Consider the following 17517-nt stretch of genomic DNA (forward strand, 5'->3'; position numbering starts at 1 on the left):
GACGCACAGTTTTTTCTTCAAAACTATGACAATTATTATTATAGGTACTTTCGGTTCCGCTTTAGCCGTAACTGCCACCTTATGTTCTAAAATATTTAGTTAAAGATCCTAATAGTTATATTTTGAGATTATGAAAGCAAAATTACAAGCTAGCCACTCTCTATTCGTATTACTACTGAACCGGTCACTTATGTTACAAAACAAATGGACCTAAACTTAATTAACATTCACTCCATTTCCGCAGGGTAAATTCCTAATCAACGCTGACACGGGCACAGTGACAGTATCCGACTACTTGGACCGGGAGACGCAGGCCACATACAACCTTGTCATAGAGGCGTGGGACAACTACCAGTTCGGATACCTGAGCGGCGAGAGCAGGAACGCGTTTAAACAGATCGTGTAAGTTCCTTTGAGATTATGTGCTCCTAGTACTTTGCTTCGTCGTTATGAGCTCGTTATTTTCCACTTCTGGACATAGGCAAGATAAAATAGGTCTTCTGGAGCGATACAATACTCTTTCCTGTCCTCTGGCTTCCTTATCAAGGATAATAAAATAATAGAAGACAAATAGAAATAAAAGCCGGTTATAAAAACTGATTGTCTCTTTGAATACGCATATTTTAATGCGTCGTTAAATCGTATATTTGGTTCAAATTATTATTTTCCTCTTGCAGAGTCCACATAGAAGACGTGAACGACAACGCTCCTATCCTGCAACTGCCGCCAGACTGCACCACTGTGACGGAGTTCCACAAACACCGGGAGCCAATCACGAGCGTCCGCGCCACCGATGCAGACGACACGGCCACGCCCAACGGACGAGTGCAGTTCCATCTGGTGGGAGGGAAAGGGCACGGTATGTATCGCTTTCTCACACTAACATCATGAGCCAATCACGTCGTTCTGTGAGACCTGAAGTTGATGATGCGGCCACGCCCAACGGACGAGTGCAGTTCCATCTGGTGGGAGGGAAAGGGCACGGTATGTATCTCTCTTTCTCACACTAACATCATGAGCCAATCACGTCGTTCTGTGAGACCTGAAGTTGATGATGCGGCCACGCCCAACGGACGAGTGCAGTTCCATCTGGTGGGAGGGAAAGGGCACGGTATGTAACTTTCTCTCTCACACGTAAATATAATGGGCCAATCACGAGCGTCCGCGCCACCGATGCAGATGACATGGCCACGCCCAGAAGACGCGTGCAGTTCTATATGGTGCGAGGGAACTCTTTCTTTCTCATCTGTCCCTTTCATCCATGTAGTGGTAGAGAATGAGAAATGGCTCTTTATCTTATCTATTCCCTTTTTTCATCTGCTGGGAGATAAAAACTCAATCTTCCTCGTACTATGTATATGAGGCCAACATATATAAATTATTCAGAAAATTGAAGATATTTATATTATTCGTCAGATAAGAATAGAATAGAATAGAATACTCTTTATTTTGCACCATTAAAAACACATATAAAAATAAATAAATAAATAAAACATTACAATTCACAACTTATATACATAACATAGTACAAAAAAGGCGGCCTTATTGCTTAAAGCAATCTCTACCAGACAACCTTTGGATGGAAGAGACAATTTACTAAGATAAGTACTAAGATATGTACATAATATTTTCATTATCATTTAATAATAAACTTATCATATTTTGCCCCAAAAGTGTTTATAAACATTAATATATTTCCATTTATCTTATCTAAATTCTAATGATAAAAAAACCGGCCAAGTGCGAGTCGGGCTCGCGCACAAAGGGTTCCGTAGCAGCAAATATAATAAACTTTAAATCAACCTATCTCAAAAACTATAAGAGATACTTTGATCAAACCAAAAATCGTTGAAAGAGTTAATTAGCATGCATCACCTCTATTTTTTTTAGAATTTTATACCCCGTAGTTATAAAAATAGAGGGGGGGGGACATACTTTTTACGACTTTGAGAGCTGATATCTCAAAAACCGTTCACTTTAAGAAAAATGTTTTTTAGAAAACTTTATATCATTTTAAAAGACCTTTCCATTGATACCCCACACGGGTATGTACATCGAAAAAAAAAATTTCATCCCTCAGTTACATGTATGGGGGGCCCCACCCCCAATTCTTTTTTTTACTATTTAGTGTCATATTTTTGTAGCGGTTCATACAACACATATTCCCATCAAATTTCATCACTGTAGTACTTATAGTTTCCGAGTAAATCGGCTGTGACAGACGGACAGACGGACAGACGGACATGACGAAACTATAAGGGTTCCGTTTTTGCCATTTTGGCTACGGAACCCTAAAAAACGCTTTTATCCCTGATTATTTCGTCGTTATTTTCTCTCAAAAGAAAACATGCTATCTTAGAAACCTACCTAACTTAGCATTATTTTTTATAAACTAGGTAGATTCAATTATCCATTCCTATACGGAAGCTATGACTCATACAAAAATCAACACATACCCTTATGTAAAACGATCATAGCCGGAAAACCTATGTTTAAATTCTGTTCAAACTTCACATCTAAAACCTCCCCTTAATTCCAGACCTATTCCGCTTCGAGCAAGTGGGCGGCGACGCCAACACCGGCCGTCTCTTCGCCAAGCAACCACTGAAGGACAGATTTGGCAACTACACCCTAATAGTGGAGGCTAGAGACCTGGGCACGCCGGCGAATGTGGCGCGCGGAGAGCTGAGAGTCTGTGTGACGGATTATAACGACCACGCGCCCGTGTTTCTTTATCCGCCGCAGAATGTCACCGTTAAGGTGCCTGAGGTCAGTATGTTACAGTATTTAAAATTGTGATGGATGTAAAATTGTGTAAATGGCGGCAGTTAGGAACATAAATGAGAGTAATCGGTTAGATATTGCATGAGTCTGTCCAACATTTACAGATTGTTCCTTAATCCGCACGAGTGAAAGGTATATTTGGATGAGATAATAAAAATAAATAAACATAGAATGCCTGTTGAATTCGTTCTTGAGTTGTCGCTCTATTCAGTAACTAGGTACAATGTAATAGCCGTGGCTCGAAAGCATTAGGTTACTCAGCCTCATAGTGGAGGCTAGAGACCTGGGCACGCCGGCGAATGTGGCACGCGGAGAGCTGAGAGTCTGTGTGACGGACTACAACGACCACGTGTTTCTTTATTCGCCGCAGAATGTCACGGTCAAAGTGCCTGAGGTCAGTATGTTACAGTATTTTAAACAGTCCGGATGGAGAAACATTGTGGCGGCAGTTAGGAATAAATCAGAGTAATCAGGTTTGCAGGAGTCCATCTACCATTTACAGATTGTTTCTTATTCCGCGTGACAGATTTATTTGGAAGAGATAACCAAAATAAATAAACATGGAAAGCCTGTTGAATTGGAAATGCTAGGGTTGACACTCTATTCAGTAACTAGGTACAATCTAATAAGCCGTGGCTCGAAAGCATTAGGTTACTAAAGTCTCATAGTGGAGGCTAGAGACCTGGGCACGCCGGCGAATGTGGCTCGCGGAGAGCTGAGAGTCTGTGTGACGGACTACAACGACCACGCGCCCGTGTTTCTGTATCCGCCGCAGAATGTCACGGTTAAAGTGCCTGAGGTTAGTACGTTAAGGTATTTCTAACAGTCCGGATAATGGCGGCAGTTAGTAACATAAATGAAAGTACCATTTATGTTTCTTAATCCGCACGTGTATATTATGTAGGATGAAATAGCAAAAATAAAATAAATATAGAAAGCCTGTAGAATTAAAAATGCTAGGGTTGACGTAGGCACAATCTTGTAGCCATGGCTCGAAAGAATTAGGTTACTACAGTCTCATAGTGGAGGCTAGAGACCTGGGCACGCCGGCGAATGTGGCGCGGGGAGAGCTGCGGGTCTGTGTGACGGACTAAAACGACCACGCGCCCGTGCTTCTGTATCCGCCGCAGAATGTCACCGTTAAAGTGCCTGAGATGGGTATTTAGTGTTATAGCAGAATTCAGTCAGTCCTATTAGTTATTATGGCCACATTAGTATGCAGAAACACAAATAAATAACCAAATCATACCATGGTATGGTACAGTAAGGTGCAGAGAAACCTGACCCCCTTCAGAAACATTGTTACTATGAGAGGGGGGTCGACCGTACTTGCCACTTAAAATAAATAACATAAACTTTCGCATTTGTTAAAATTCGCTATCTACTTATCGTATTTAGAAAGAAAGAAAGAAAAAAATATTTATTGCCGAAACATTTGCAAACATGCGGAAAGAAACACTAGTAGGTACTAATACTATTACTAAACATAATTATTAATATAAATACCGACTTTCGGCAAAAGGTGCCATGCTCAGCATGTGCTGCCGTAAACAGATGTTTTGTGACATCCTATCATCGGCCTATCAAAAGTATATTAAACTCTTCATAACCATCAAAAACTCTCCCCCAGAACGCAACCATCGGCACAACAATCCTAGAAGTGCACGCGATAGACGGCGACATCGGCAGCAACGGTGCGGTGCGGTATCGCCTGCGTCAAGACGCGGGCGGCGGCTGGCGCGCCTTCTCCGTGCAGGCGACCAGCGGCGCGCTGAGGACCACCGTGCCGCTGGATCGGGACAAGCAGACTGTATACCAGGTAAAGAAAGAAACAAAATACCTACAGAAAATTACACAATTAAACAATATGTAGGTAGAGGCATAAGCGGCAACGGTGCGGTGCGGTATCGCCGGCGCTTCTTATTAAAACTAGTACCTTACTAAAGTCGGCGCTTAGTGGTGCGCTCAAAACCTATATACCGGTGGATCACGACAAGCAGACTGTATGAGACAAGCGTGTATCTAGGTTAAGTATGAAACACGTGTATCTAGTAAAGTCGGCGTTTTTATTTGGCACGCCCATCAGCCCATTAGTCTGCTGAACCATTTGCACTGGATAGGGACTAGGAGACTGTATACCAGGTAGAGATATAGGCAGCAAGTGCGGTGCGGTATCGCCTTCTCCGTGCAGGCGACCAGCGGCGCGCTGCGCACCACCGTGCCGCTGGATCGGGACAAGCAGACTGTATACCAGGTAGAGACATAGCAACGGTGCGGTGCGATATCGCCTGTCTTATAGACTTGTAAAGTCGGGGTTTAGTAATGCACTGTAGACTTCTGTATCGCTGAATCAACAAGCAGACTGTATAGTCTGTATACCAGGTAAAGCTAGTAAAGTCGGTGTTTTGTGGAGCGCCCAAGACTGCTGAACCAATTGCACTAGATAGGGACAAGCAGATTGAATTAAGTAGAGTATTAAAAGTAATCGTATTAATATATGTACATCACAATAAAACTGTACCATAATGGTAGCAGCGTAAATATTTTTTTGGTTAAATAACCTCACTAAGTGCCTTTAGCAACGGAGAAAATCATTATTCGGAGATGATAGAGACTCCATTCAACAAAATTCAATAAAAACAATATAATCTCAACTCCTATCTTTGTTCCAGCTACGCATCGAAGCATACGACCTCGGCATACCGACCCCACTAAGCTCAGACTTGGACCTCACCATCTACGTACAAAACGTCGACAACTACCGTCCGCGATTCCCGGAGAGAAATCTCCAACTCAACTTCACGGAAAACGGTCAACCGGCTGAGAACAGTGTGTATTTGCCCACCGTGATAGAGAGAGACCCTATTGATAGAGGGGATGAGCCGATTCTGCCGGTTTGCTATTATATTGTGGAGGGGAATGAAGATGGCGTGTTTGAGCTGCTGAGGGATTCGCACAGGTGAGATTATGAACACTGGAGCACCCTTTCCCTAAAACATTTTCATATCAAAAAAATACTCTTTCTGGGAGAACAATCATGTCAGTCAGTAGATCAGTGGAAATCCAGCTATATATTTCATTTGTCATTTATCTTTCACCCAGTCGTAGGTTGGCTGGAAGAAATTGCTTGTTGGCAATAAGCCCGCCTTTGTATACGTCTTGTGTTTTGATTTGAAACTGTTCTCTTTTATGTTTGCTTGTTTATGTGTAAATACTTATCTATAAGTCTCCATATTCCTTTAGTATATAAAGTATGATTGGTGTATCACCCACATTACGTAGTGTAGCGGCAACGCAACTATTTACCACCCATTACCCATCCACCTATAGTAGGTATATAGGTGTAGGCCTATATTAATATCCAACGCATATAGGTATATCATTCTATGTATAATATATCATGTGCATATATTTTTATACCGATCCAAAAAAAGACATTAGTTGCAGACATTGCATTACAATGTAGTATTGTCTGAGGTGAATGCACCGGCACGGTGCTCTAACCAATTTGTTCTAGTTTTCAATTGTTTTTTGCTTGTCACTCCGCGTCAGACCACCGGAGCAGTTTATTTTAGTAAACCGACCCGAATGAGTGATTTGGCAAGCATCAGCATTCGTCTTAATAAATTAGACACCTGTTCTGGAACTGGCAGGCTAAAAGCAGCTTTATTTCAAGGATTTAAGGATTAAATTTCGCAATGAATTCATTTAATTCAGATTGAGTCGAGCCCGTATCTTTGGATAACTGAATATAAAATAACTGATTTATGGAATATGAATTTGATTAGCGCTATTTTGTAACTCATGGATTTATTGGAAGCAAAGAGAAGGGGACAAAAAATGCTTTCTAACAATGTTCATTGTTCAATTACTTACCCAGTTTTTCAGTACCAACTGAAAAAAAAACATTTAACTATTTTCGTAAAAAAAACATTACTTACATCTTGGAAAATTTCAACAGAAACAGAAAAAGTTAAGTTTTAAATAATACCGTCTAAAAAGATCATTATCTTTCAGACTATCAGCAGTGAAACCTCTAGACCGCGAAGCGACATCGTCCTACAACCTAACGGTCCTAGCCACTGAAGACTGCATCAACGTGCCCACATACGACGAGTCCACAGACGCAGTCAGCGCTATCAAAGTACAGATTAACATAAACGATGTGAATGATAACCCGCCCAAGTTTGTTAGTAACATATTCACTGGAGGAATTACTACGGAAGCGGATTTTGGGATCGAGTTTATGCATGTGAAGGTAAACATACAAAATGCCTATCTAATTAGAAATACTCCGCACGCATACAAGAAGTAAATAATATTAACGACAATCTCATACAAGTAGCCGGTACTAGTTGCATTAAAAAGACCTAGAATAGTGTTGTGGCGCGTCATAGAAGTGGCAAATGTACATCAGTGTTTTTTTTTCTGGTAGCTTTAAACTTCGTTATCACCCATACTACATTATTTACCTATAGCTGTAAAAATACATAATTGCATGCACTAACACCCAACAGGCGCTAGACCCAGACGACGGTGACAACGCCAAGATCTCCTACTACCTAATGGGCGAGGTGACCAAGACTCTCACTGAAGGGCTGGAGAACCTAGCAGTGTCCCCGTTCCTCGTCAATGTGGACACAGGGGCCGTCAGCTTGAACTTCGACCCGCAGAAGGGAATGAAAGGCTATTTCGATTTTAGGGTAAGTACTTAAATTAATTACTTCAGAATCTAGAGTCATCAATCTTAATATTTTTAGGAATGCAGGTACCTGCAGCTACACTAGGTAATAAATATTTGAAATAAGTTAATGAACAAAGTATAAAAAACTGCCTCTGTGGTCTAGTGGTAGAAGCTTCGCTTCATGACCCAGAGGTCCCGGGTTCGATTCCCGAGTGGGACCATCAATTTGTGTTTCTAAATTGTGGTTCTAAGTTTGGTTAGGACATAGAAGGCTGATCACCTGATGTCCGAAACAGTGAAACGATCCATGCTGTCGGATGGGCATGTAAAGCAGTCGGTCCTGCGCCTAGCTCTCTCCAGTCGTGTCGGTCAATCCGTCCCATTGGGTTATGAGAGTGATGGAACAGAGAGTGCTCCTGTGTACTGCGCACACACTTTGGCACTATAATCTACTCCTGCGTAGATGGCTGATCTCAATTGAGATTGGCCGCCGTGGTCGAAATTCGGCTAGGAGGACATTATTACCAACAGAGTAGACGAAAAACTACAAGTAAACACAAGGTAGAATTTTATAAGTGACGTTCTACTATACTTACTGTTCCTACATATACCTATGTAACACTTTTTGGAGGCTGTACGAAAGCTCACACAACGACTTACATCGAAATGTTCGTCTTTTGACTGTTAATTTTAAATGGCGCAACGCGTGCTTCCTAATCTAAACAACACACTCTAATCCCAACTCCAACTCACAGGTACTAGCAAACGACACCGGCGGCCTCACAGACGAGGCACACGTGTTCATCTACCTACTCCGTGAAGACCAGCGAGTACGCTTCGTCCTCCGCGCGCACCCAACAGAAATCCGCGACCGTGTCCGCACATTCCGCCACACCCTCGCCCAAGTCACCAACAACGTCGTCAACGTAGACGATATACGGGTCCACGAGAACAAGGACGGATCCGTGGATAATACTAAGACGGATCTGTACATGCATTTGGTGAATGGGGTCGACCATTCGGTGCTGGAGGTCGATCAGGTGTTGCAGCTGGTTGATAAGAATATTGAGCAGTTGGATGATCTGTTTAAGGTAGGTGGAATGGATGTAGATTTGACTGACATGCTAATTTAATGAAATCATTATAGGTAAAAAGTAGGGGTCATATCAACCAAACAACTCACAAGATAATTCTTTAGTGGGGATAGGGCAAGCGTGGTAGTCATCCCGCTGGAATAATTAATTAGAGGTTGCCAAATAGTAGCTGGATTGGGAAGTCCGAGGATCGTCTCTTGTGGATCCCTTTGGTAGAGACCAACAGTAGACGATGGTTGGCTGGCGATGATGAATGATGAATACAGGCAGATTTAAAATATACCTACAGGGTTAATTATATTTTCTAAAAGGTTTTTTACATTAAAATACCACTTTTGCAACACACTGTATATGTAGAAGAAAAAAGTAAACATCTAAAAACACCTAAGTATTCTATTTATATTTCTTACTACCAAGGTGCAAATCAATGGCAGTGCTATGCTAGCATTTCATGAATATTTTACATAAAAACGAGGCATCGTGCTATAAACCTTCCACGAGTTCAGTTGTGTAACAATATTCATGCGACGTATTGATTTATCTACTAGAATAGATGTAATGGCATTGATAAGCCTTACAAGTACCTATCACAAACAACGCTACCTACTCGTAGTATCCTTGGCCTAATGATTTTCTATTGTATGAATAGATTACGGTTCTTTCCCTGAAGGAAAATAAAATTAGGTAATAAAATAATCTAATCGAGTCTTCAGTACGTACTACATGAATGACTCTGCCAAAGTATCGATGACGTCGTCGTCGTAGCAAAGAAATTGTTAAACACCCAAATAAGGTGTGCGCTGGACCCTGTGAAAAATCATACTACAGTAAACTGTTGCCTCATCCTAAACCAACTATAGATGTGTGTGAAGATGGCATGCAAAACTAGTGCGCAACTGATTATTAACGTACAAAGTCAAAGTCAAATGGTTTAATCGACGTAAAATTTTACAATTATTTGTCGATAGTCATCTACCACCATTTCACAAAGGCCCCGTCATTTTTAGATTCTGGCTTAGTGTACTCTATCTGCAACACCCTGTATATTGTGATGGTGAATAAAGAACATTTCATTTCAATAGCGCAGACTAGAAAACAAACCTTCGCCATTACTAACCACCGTACCATCAGCACCAACCATAACACAAATCTCTTTCCCAGGACTTCAACGTGCTCGACACGCAACCGGCAGAATACCAGCTGCTGACGTCAGAGTCCCTCGCGTCCACACAGACGGTGTTCTGGCTGGGCTGGACCACGCTGCTGCTCGGGGTCGCCCTTCTGCTGAGCGTCATGATGTGCTTGTCGCAACGCGCCGACTATTTGAGACGGCTGAAGGCGGCCACGGCTACTGCTATATGTTAGTATATATTTGCTCTGGTTTTCACAAACATAATATAATGGGGATTCTTCTTTTGATGATTTAGGTTCTTGGGCATGTTTCCCACTTTCACTTTCAGTGTGAGGATGGTGCATGGTGCTTTATCGTGAATTTCTATAGTTCGTGAAAGTCGTGGAACTAAAGTAAACAATGGATAACATTCATGAATGAATGCTCAGCAATCTCATCATGCAATCCATTTTTGCAGCACCATACATAGGTATGCGGTATGCGTAATGGGATATAGAGAAGTGGAATTCAGGGTCGTTTATAAATTAAATCAGAACAGTAGGAAAATAACACATGGCGATCGATGGATTGTCGACCTTCAATATGTTATGTTGAGACATCCTATATACCTATTTGCCACCTGCTTGCATAGATTTCATATGCATACCTACTTGCTGCTTTTGGATTCGCAGGACTACATTTCACCCATTTCCATTTCATTAAAAAACCCCGTACATTACTAAAAGAAAAAATACTTACGTTATATATAGTATTTAGCATAATTTAGCCTAAACTAATTGAACCCTTCTATTCCAGCATCCCCGATAGCGGGCGAGTCCGACATGACTCTGCGCAGCTCCGGCGGCCGCGTGCCCAACACCAACAAACACAGCACTAAGGGCTCCAACCCGATCTGGCTGCACGCCTACGAAAACGACTGGTACAAAAACGACGACCAAATCAGCCGCTCGGAACGCGATTCGCTCGACGAAAACGCCGTAGATCAAGATCTTTCCAACGAGAAGCCCTATTTCATAACCACGGCCGCCTTCCCCTCCATAGAGACGGAGGGCGACGCGCAAACCAACCAAGCGACCTACGATTTCTACCAGCAACTCGAGCAGATGAAAAACGCCAAAAATATGGAAACTACCGAGTTGTAATTTTGGATTAACTAGTTGAGATAATACTTATATAAGTACATATGAATAAATAACCGTACTGACTTAAATAAATATACTAAGGACAAGGCCCCATTGCTGCGTTGCGGTGCGGTTTTCCATTTTTATAACCTGACCCTGAAAGATATATAACTAGAATACAACGCAGCGTGGCGACTAGTTAAGTATGTCTGTGTGGTCTGATATTGTGTGTATGATACCTTAGTTGTATTTGTAAATATTTATAAATGTCCTAACTAGTTAGGCCTAGGACAGTCTGAAAAAATAATGAGTAAATGGAATGTGTTCTACGGGGTTATTTTAATTTTCATTTCCCAGTGTAAATTGTCTTGACTGATGCATGTACCAGTAGTAAAAAGCGTGCAAATAAAGAAAGAATATGAAAATGGAGCATGATCACCCGCCACCACTGAAGTCTTACGGCAAAAGAGGGAACTAACGCACCGTACGATCTTCTTCGACCATCACACTTCTTCAATGGTGGCGCAGTCTTACTTTTACAGGACGCCATTTGACTTTGGTACAGGCCTCTACACACCAAAGCCGCTGACCCGGCGGCCTAGTGCCGGCGGGTTAACATAGTACAAAATGAGGCATAATTGTACAAAATGAGGCCGGCGGGTTGAGCCGGCGGGTCAGCGGCTTTGGTGTGTAGAGGCCTTACTGCTGCGTGAATCGAACTCTACCTATCCAGGGGCCCTGGCGGCGGTTGTAGCGTTCCTTGCATGGAGAAAAGAAAATGAAACCGAGTATGCAGCAATATTAATATTTTGGTTGAAATTAGGGTTTCGTTTTTCCCGACCTTTTTCTGTTCCCGGGAAACGGGAATTATTTTGAAGATTTCCCGGGAATTCCCGGGAAACGGGAATTTATTTTAAATGCTTGGTTTTGCTATTTTCTGGTATTAAAAGTCAATAAAATAGTCTATTAAAACTCTTACAATTAAATCAAATATACTTTTATCACTCGTATAGGTAGAAAAAAGCAACAGTCAGATAAATTAACAATCAAAATTACATATAATGATTTGTTTTACATGCCAAATCATTTGTTTTTCTTAATTGTAAATTAAACAATAACAAAGGTATTATAATTAACAGTTTGAAAAATAGAAAATTAATTACACTTGAGGTAATGTTTTAGAAAAATTAATTCATTCAACGATTTATCGCTCCACCTACTTCTTATTTTGGTTTTTTCTATGCGTTAGTAATTTTATAAAAAATAAACGCGGACATAAAACGGGGACATAAAAAAATATGACAGGTGTCACACTAGTGTTAGCTTCTTTGGTCACATATATGTAAAAGCCGATCAATTGTTTTGTTTTAGGTAGGTGGGAGGACCAACAGATAAATAAAGATGAAAATATTGAATCAGGAAGAGGTGAAACAAAGTGATTTAGATGAGTCATTTATCTTGGCAATGCAGCTGCGCGAAAACAATAAGACGTATGATTTTCCAATAATTTAAGTACAACAAAACCGAGTTTCTGATCGTCGACGACAAACCTGACGATATTTTTTTTGGTTTAAGGTAGGAGAAACAGATAGATAAAGACGAAAATATAGCATAAAATCAATTAAAAATCAAACCCGGGAATTCCCGGGAATGCTATTTTTTTCCCGGTTTCGGGAAGGACATATTTCCCGGGAATTCCCGGGAACGGGAATTCCCGGGAAAGCGGGAACGAAACCCTAGTTGAAATGTATGCCTGCATGTATACAATGTATTATGACATAGGTACCTATCTACACTTCAGGTATTATGACATAGGTACCTATCATGGTAAAAACACTTATTGTGTTGGTACTAGTAGGTATTATGAAGATGGTAGAGATGTAACCTAGTGTGTGTTGTGTAACTCAGATTAGCCATCGGCGCATAAACAAAGCCTATTCTCATGTTTTCTATACCTTACTGAGCTGCTTCCCATTGTATGTAGGTAGGTATATGACAAGAGGTAAGTAGGTTTTGTAGAAAACTGATTATAATTGGAAATTATGATTCATTTCTTTACCGCCCGGTCCAAGTCCATCTACATTATATTCAGGATATTTGATCATTCTATAAAATAATTTATCATGCAGGGTGAAGTTTTATCCCTGTACTTCCCGTGGACAGTTCAAAGCAACCGAAAAAAAACCCCTTCAAATTAACCCCTTTTGGCTTATTAAACCTTACACTTTAGCAAGACCCTGTGTACAACAGCTCTTTTTGTCACAATCCATGATTAATTAATTGATCAGTATTAATTAGGTATGTCATTATCTTTACGACGACGGGATTCACACTGATAAAATTCCACCCTATATAGGTAGGTACAAAGTAAAATCAAGTGTAATCCGATGATGGCTTCAGAATCAGTTGGTGCCTCTACTTACATGTTAAGACAGACAGATACAAACGAACACCTCTTTACTGACGATGGTATAAAAAAAATGTAGTTTATGACCCATCCCACCCACCTACTAAATTTGCCCTTTTGTTGTCTACCAATGAAACCTACAGTTCGCCAGTGAGCTTGTAGGATATGATAACTGATACTGAGTTCAATAGATAAATGCAACCTAATTTGGAGACTGCTGAAGGCAGCGAATAGGCGAGCCTAAATAAAGCTCCATTATTTTATTTACATACACAATAATTTATTGTTTCTTACAATTTAGTGAAGCTAAATACAAGTTTGAGAGTACAATTTGAAAGCCTTGAATTCAATTTTTCCCTGTGTTAATAAAGTGATTAGAAGCTTCGATCTTGCAGCTGAAAGAACACACCATGTTTGCCGCTCGTGCCGTCTATTGTACCAGTTGCTAGTCTCGTCTTGAGTTCGGAATGACTGCCATCAATAGAGGATAGTGGATTAGGAAGTGGATAAATTCATGGAAATCACAACGCAGGTATCCTTACAACCACAATATATATTAGATAAAATTATAAAGAACGCCATATTGAAAAAAACTAGATTATCGTAACTTATGAGATACACTGTAATTTATAAAGATGCAGCTATTGGAGCGTTTTCCTTCTTTACAATCAGGATATTGTGGATGAAAGAAAACTGATTACTTCAATTGTTTTTTATAGAAGTTCAGTCTGGATTGTAGCACGCTACATTTACTAAAACTTAAAAAAACAGTTTTACTAATAAAAAAAGAATTAAATATCGCTCGCTCGACTCCGTCAACGAGCACGCTTGGATACCACTTATTATTAGTAGATTACTCAAAATGTTCATAACACTTCATGAGTTTAGGTACTCACATTTCATTGACAAGTTACTATGAGAAGTGGACAAGTGGTAAGCAATGAACACGCTCCAGATCCTAGACACAGGCTATTGTAAACTTTCACAATGCAATTTTAGATCTAGTTAAAGTACAAATTGTTTATGAATACATTATTTCAAATGAATTTAATTAACTAATCTTAACTTCAACTAATCAAGTGTACGAAAGTGACATCTAAGGACAGAAATACACATCAGACAAAGTTGATAAATTACCACTTATTGGACAAAAACTCAAGCTTTCCACAAATCATCATGTTATTTAGAGATAATTACCATATTTTTGATCATACTGAAATTAAGTTACAGGCAAGTGACTGTAAAATACCATACATTTTCCAGAAAATTATTGGGTAGTTGAGAATGATTGAAAAGGATTGGGAACAAGGGATGGGAGGGATGGAGCCCGGGCGGTGGCGATGTGTGTATGTGTAGCTGTAGTCACCACAGACTCATCACATGGCGTACTTCCTTGTCCACTCGCGAGCTAATTCATTGTACTTTTCTCTGTCCGTTTTGTAGATCCTAGCAATTTCTGGCACCAATGGGTCATCTGGGTTTGGATCACATAGCAGAGAACAAATTGAGAGCAACACTGGAATGATACAGAAAATCAAGTTTAGTGACAATGTATGAAGTTGATGATATAAATGTTAACACTTTATACAAGTTTGATGGTTACCTTTGGAAATGGTGAGTGCTGGAGACCACTGTGCACGCAGAATGTCGAGGCAAATGGAACCATTACTGTTTATGTTGGGGTGGTAAATACGTGTTGTGAATGCAACTTTTGGTGGTTTGAATGGATAGTCTGTAGGAAAATGTATGGTCAAAAAGAACACTCCTCCTTGATAGGGACTGTCGACCTGGAAACAACAAAAACATGTTCATTTACATCTGTTTAGCTGTAACAATACATGAAACACAAAAGGGTGTATACAAAATATACTCACTGGACCCATGATTGTGGCTTGCCAGTGGAAAACTGTAAATAAAAAACAAATCAGAATAAGAATACTTATTGATTTTTATATGTTTTTATTTTTGTTTAGATGATTTATTGATTGCGAAACATTTTCAAGTCTCCATAGGATTTCAGTAGAAGGAAAATTTATTGGTGACCATGTTCTTACATAAATATGTAAATAAAAACAAAACAAGTTTCATTTTCATTTTGAAAACTGAATCATAGCAGTGACACACTTAAGTGCAGTGACCCAGGTTGAAAACCTTAGCTAGGTAGGTACTATATCGACGCAATGACTCATGGCCGTAGGTATGGAGGTATTACTTACGATCTTCTCCGTGTGGACCTGCAGAACATTGTGCTGGAGGATCTCTTCCCAGGTCTTGTAATTCCTGTAAACAAAACATCACATGTTCACTGGAAACACAATACCACCATTGACACAAGGGATTTGTCACATCATCACACGCGAAATAGGGTAAACTAGGGCGAGCACTTTTGCGACGTAAAAGAAAGGGGAGATAGACAGATGTTTTGTACGTTATGATTAGCTTTGCGCTTCGAAATGATGCCATCCATCGGGTATTGACAACTTCAATAATAATAAAACCTCAAAATTAGCACATAATTCCGACATTTTATGTACGCCGTGTGCACAATTTGTCACATAGAAAAAGTGAAATACACTGCTGTTTTTAGCGATCCGAAATGTTCGTGATTGAATTAAGCTTCCAAAACGTGATTTTGATACTAAACAGACACACACACCGAATTATCCAGAATATTTCGATAATAGGAATTCACAATGACGAAACGTTCACTCGTTAGTTTGGCTGATATTTTCCAACACTGGCGTTTTATAGCACATTAGTTATTGAAATAAGCAAACACTATACAAATACGTACCCTATTAATTCGTTTTAACGCCATTTGATTATTTTATAGTGGAATAAACTGACTTTCAACTAGACAACGAAACTGTGAGCCAAGGACCTTTGATTAGAGATTGCAAGATGGCTTCCGTCTAAATGCAAATGTACCACATAAGTCGTTTTGTGTAATATTAAATTAAACTTTAACATTCACTTATAAAAATACATGTAATCGAACAAAAAATAAAGATAAATAATATTGCAAATTATGTAGAAATTGAACACTGCGTCCTTTTCTATAAAATTAAATCAATCCCGTTGTATGGAGAACGGCAAACAGGAAAATCGACCATTTACGAAAGACGTTCGAAACAATCAGAAATATTGTAAGTATACCATATAAAAAAAACATTATTCAAATATTTTTTCATCTAAGAAGAGCTAAAATTACGGAATAAAAGGTGCTTGCATCTTATAAACATTTTATTTATGAAGCCGACCTTGATATGAAACGAAAAACCTTGTTTTTTTGAAAAATATATAAAATCAATACATATTTCAATAAATAATGGTAACACATGTATCGGGAAATGACGTCATGAACTTTTGTGAGAAATCAAGGAACTATTTTTGGATGATAAGTCTATTTTGAAACACATTTTTGCAATTTGAAACTTTTCCCAGGTAAATGGAGTACCTACGAAAAGATTGGATGTTTGGAACCGACAAATACCTAGTAATAATATCTATTCAGTAGGTTTGTGTCAAAGTACTAACGAGTTCAGAGACAAGCAACATAAATAAGATAGTATGTATCTCGTACTTCTCTAATATGTTAACTACTGAAAGATATGAGGTCCTGCGTTCGGTTCCCGGATGATCCTAATAAAAAATGATAAAGATATTCCACCTATTGCCTACGCTACGTAGGACGGATAAGATTCGTCTCTAGGTTGGCCGATGTGGAAGTCAGCGAGAACTTGAAGTTATGGTCCGTCCGTCTCATCATCATCAGTGAGGTGAAAGTACTCGTGCAGAAATGTGAGCACCGTAAATTACTTCTTCGCAGTAAAAATTAAAGCAGGGGTTAGTTTTTACACTTTCTCCCTGTATTCCCGAAGGGGCATAGAACAAAAACAGCGACATGAGTGTGCATAAGTAATTTTATTTACTCCGATGGTTTAGGTGGTTTAGACACTGAGCAAAAAAAATGCAAGTTATAGCTACAAAGTTGCAGCTATTGCCCCTGCGGCCTTTATTATTCTGGGCATTGAGGTAATGAAAGCATTTCGTTACACGCACTGACGGTACAAACACACACACAACAAACGGTTTGTATTTTTAACCGACTTCGAAAAAAGGAGGTGTATGCTTTTTCTATTATTATTATTGTTACAACTTGTACATGCAAGAGTGCAAACGGTATATTTGGTCTGTGTCTGTCAGTGTCTGTGCCAAATCTATGGTTTATAACTGTCAATGGTCATGTCAATGTCATGTCATACTTCATTATTTTGTTAATCTGTGAAATTTAG

General features: G+C 39.7%; 2 protein-coding genes across 2 annotated transcripts in view; one reads left to right on the top strand and one right to left on the bottom strand.

Moving 5' to 3' along the window:
* The window catches only part of LOC105395932 (cadherin-23), a 31717-nt gene extending 20573 nt beyond the window's left edge, over positions 1-11144 (top strand). Inside the window, exons 19-28 of the mRNA XM_048624775.1 lie at positions 245-402; positions 678-859; positions 2540-2769; positions 4415-4603; positions 5457-5743; positions 6802-7042; positions 7302-7487; positions 8224-8559; positions 9724-9922; positions 10490-11144. Coding sequence (XP_048480732.1) covers positions 245-402; positions 678-859; positions 2540-2769; positions 4415-4603; positions 5457-5743; positions 6802-7042; positions 7302-7487; positions 8224-8559; positions 9724-9922; positions 10490-10836 — 2355 coding nt within the window. The 3' untranslated portion in view covers positions 10837-11144. The remainder of the gene's footprint in view (positions 1-244; positions 403-677; positions 860-2539; positions 2770-4414; positions 4604-5456; positions 5744-6801; positions 7043-7301; positions 7488-8223; positions 8560-9723; positions 9923-10489) is intronic.
* Positions 11145-13757: 2613 nt separating this feature from the next.
* Positions 13758-16339, bottom strand: LOC105383568 (ubiquitin-conjugating enzyme E2-17 kDa). Its single transcript, XM_011553637.3, has 5 exons — positions 16017-16339; positions 15439-15502; positions 15097-15128; positions 14826-15009; positions 13758-14738 (listed from the first exon to the last, which is right to left on the bottom strand). Exons 1-5 carry the CDS (start codon positions 16038-16040, stop codon positions 14599-14601), a joined length of 444 nt encoding a protein of 147 aa, XP_011551939.1. The 5' UTR covers positions 16041-16339; the 3' UTR covers positions 13758-14598.
* Between the last annotated feature and the right edge of the window lie 1178 nt (positions 16340-17517).

This window comes from Plutella xylostella, chromosome 12 (genome assembly GCF_932276165.1).
Source record: "Plutella xylostella chromosome 12, ilPluXylo3.1, whole genome shotgun sequence".
Lineage (NCBI taxonomy): Eukaryota > Metazoa > Arthropoda > Insecta > Lepidoptera > Plutellidae > Plutella > Plutella xylostella.

Excerpts from the sequence above, each read along its gene's own strand:
- LOC105383568 (XM_011553637.3), bottom strand. The coding sequence starts at position 16,040 with ATGGCGTTAAAACGAATTAATAGG. Across the intron at positions 15,503-16,016 it reads CGTTAAAACGAATTAATAGG|GAATTACAAGACCTGGGAAG; the intron begins GTACGTATTTGT and ends TTTTGTTTACAG. Across the intron at positions 14,739-14,825 it reads AGCACTCACCATTTCCAAAG|TGTTGCTCTCAATTTGTTCT; the intron begins GTAACCATCAAA and ends GTATCATTCCAG.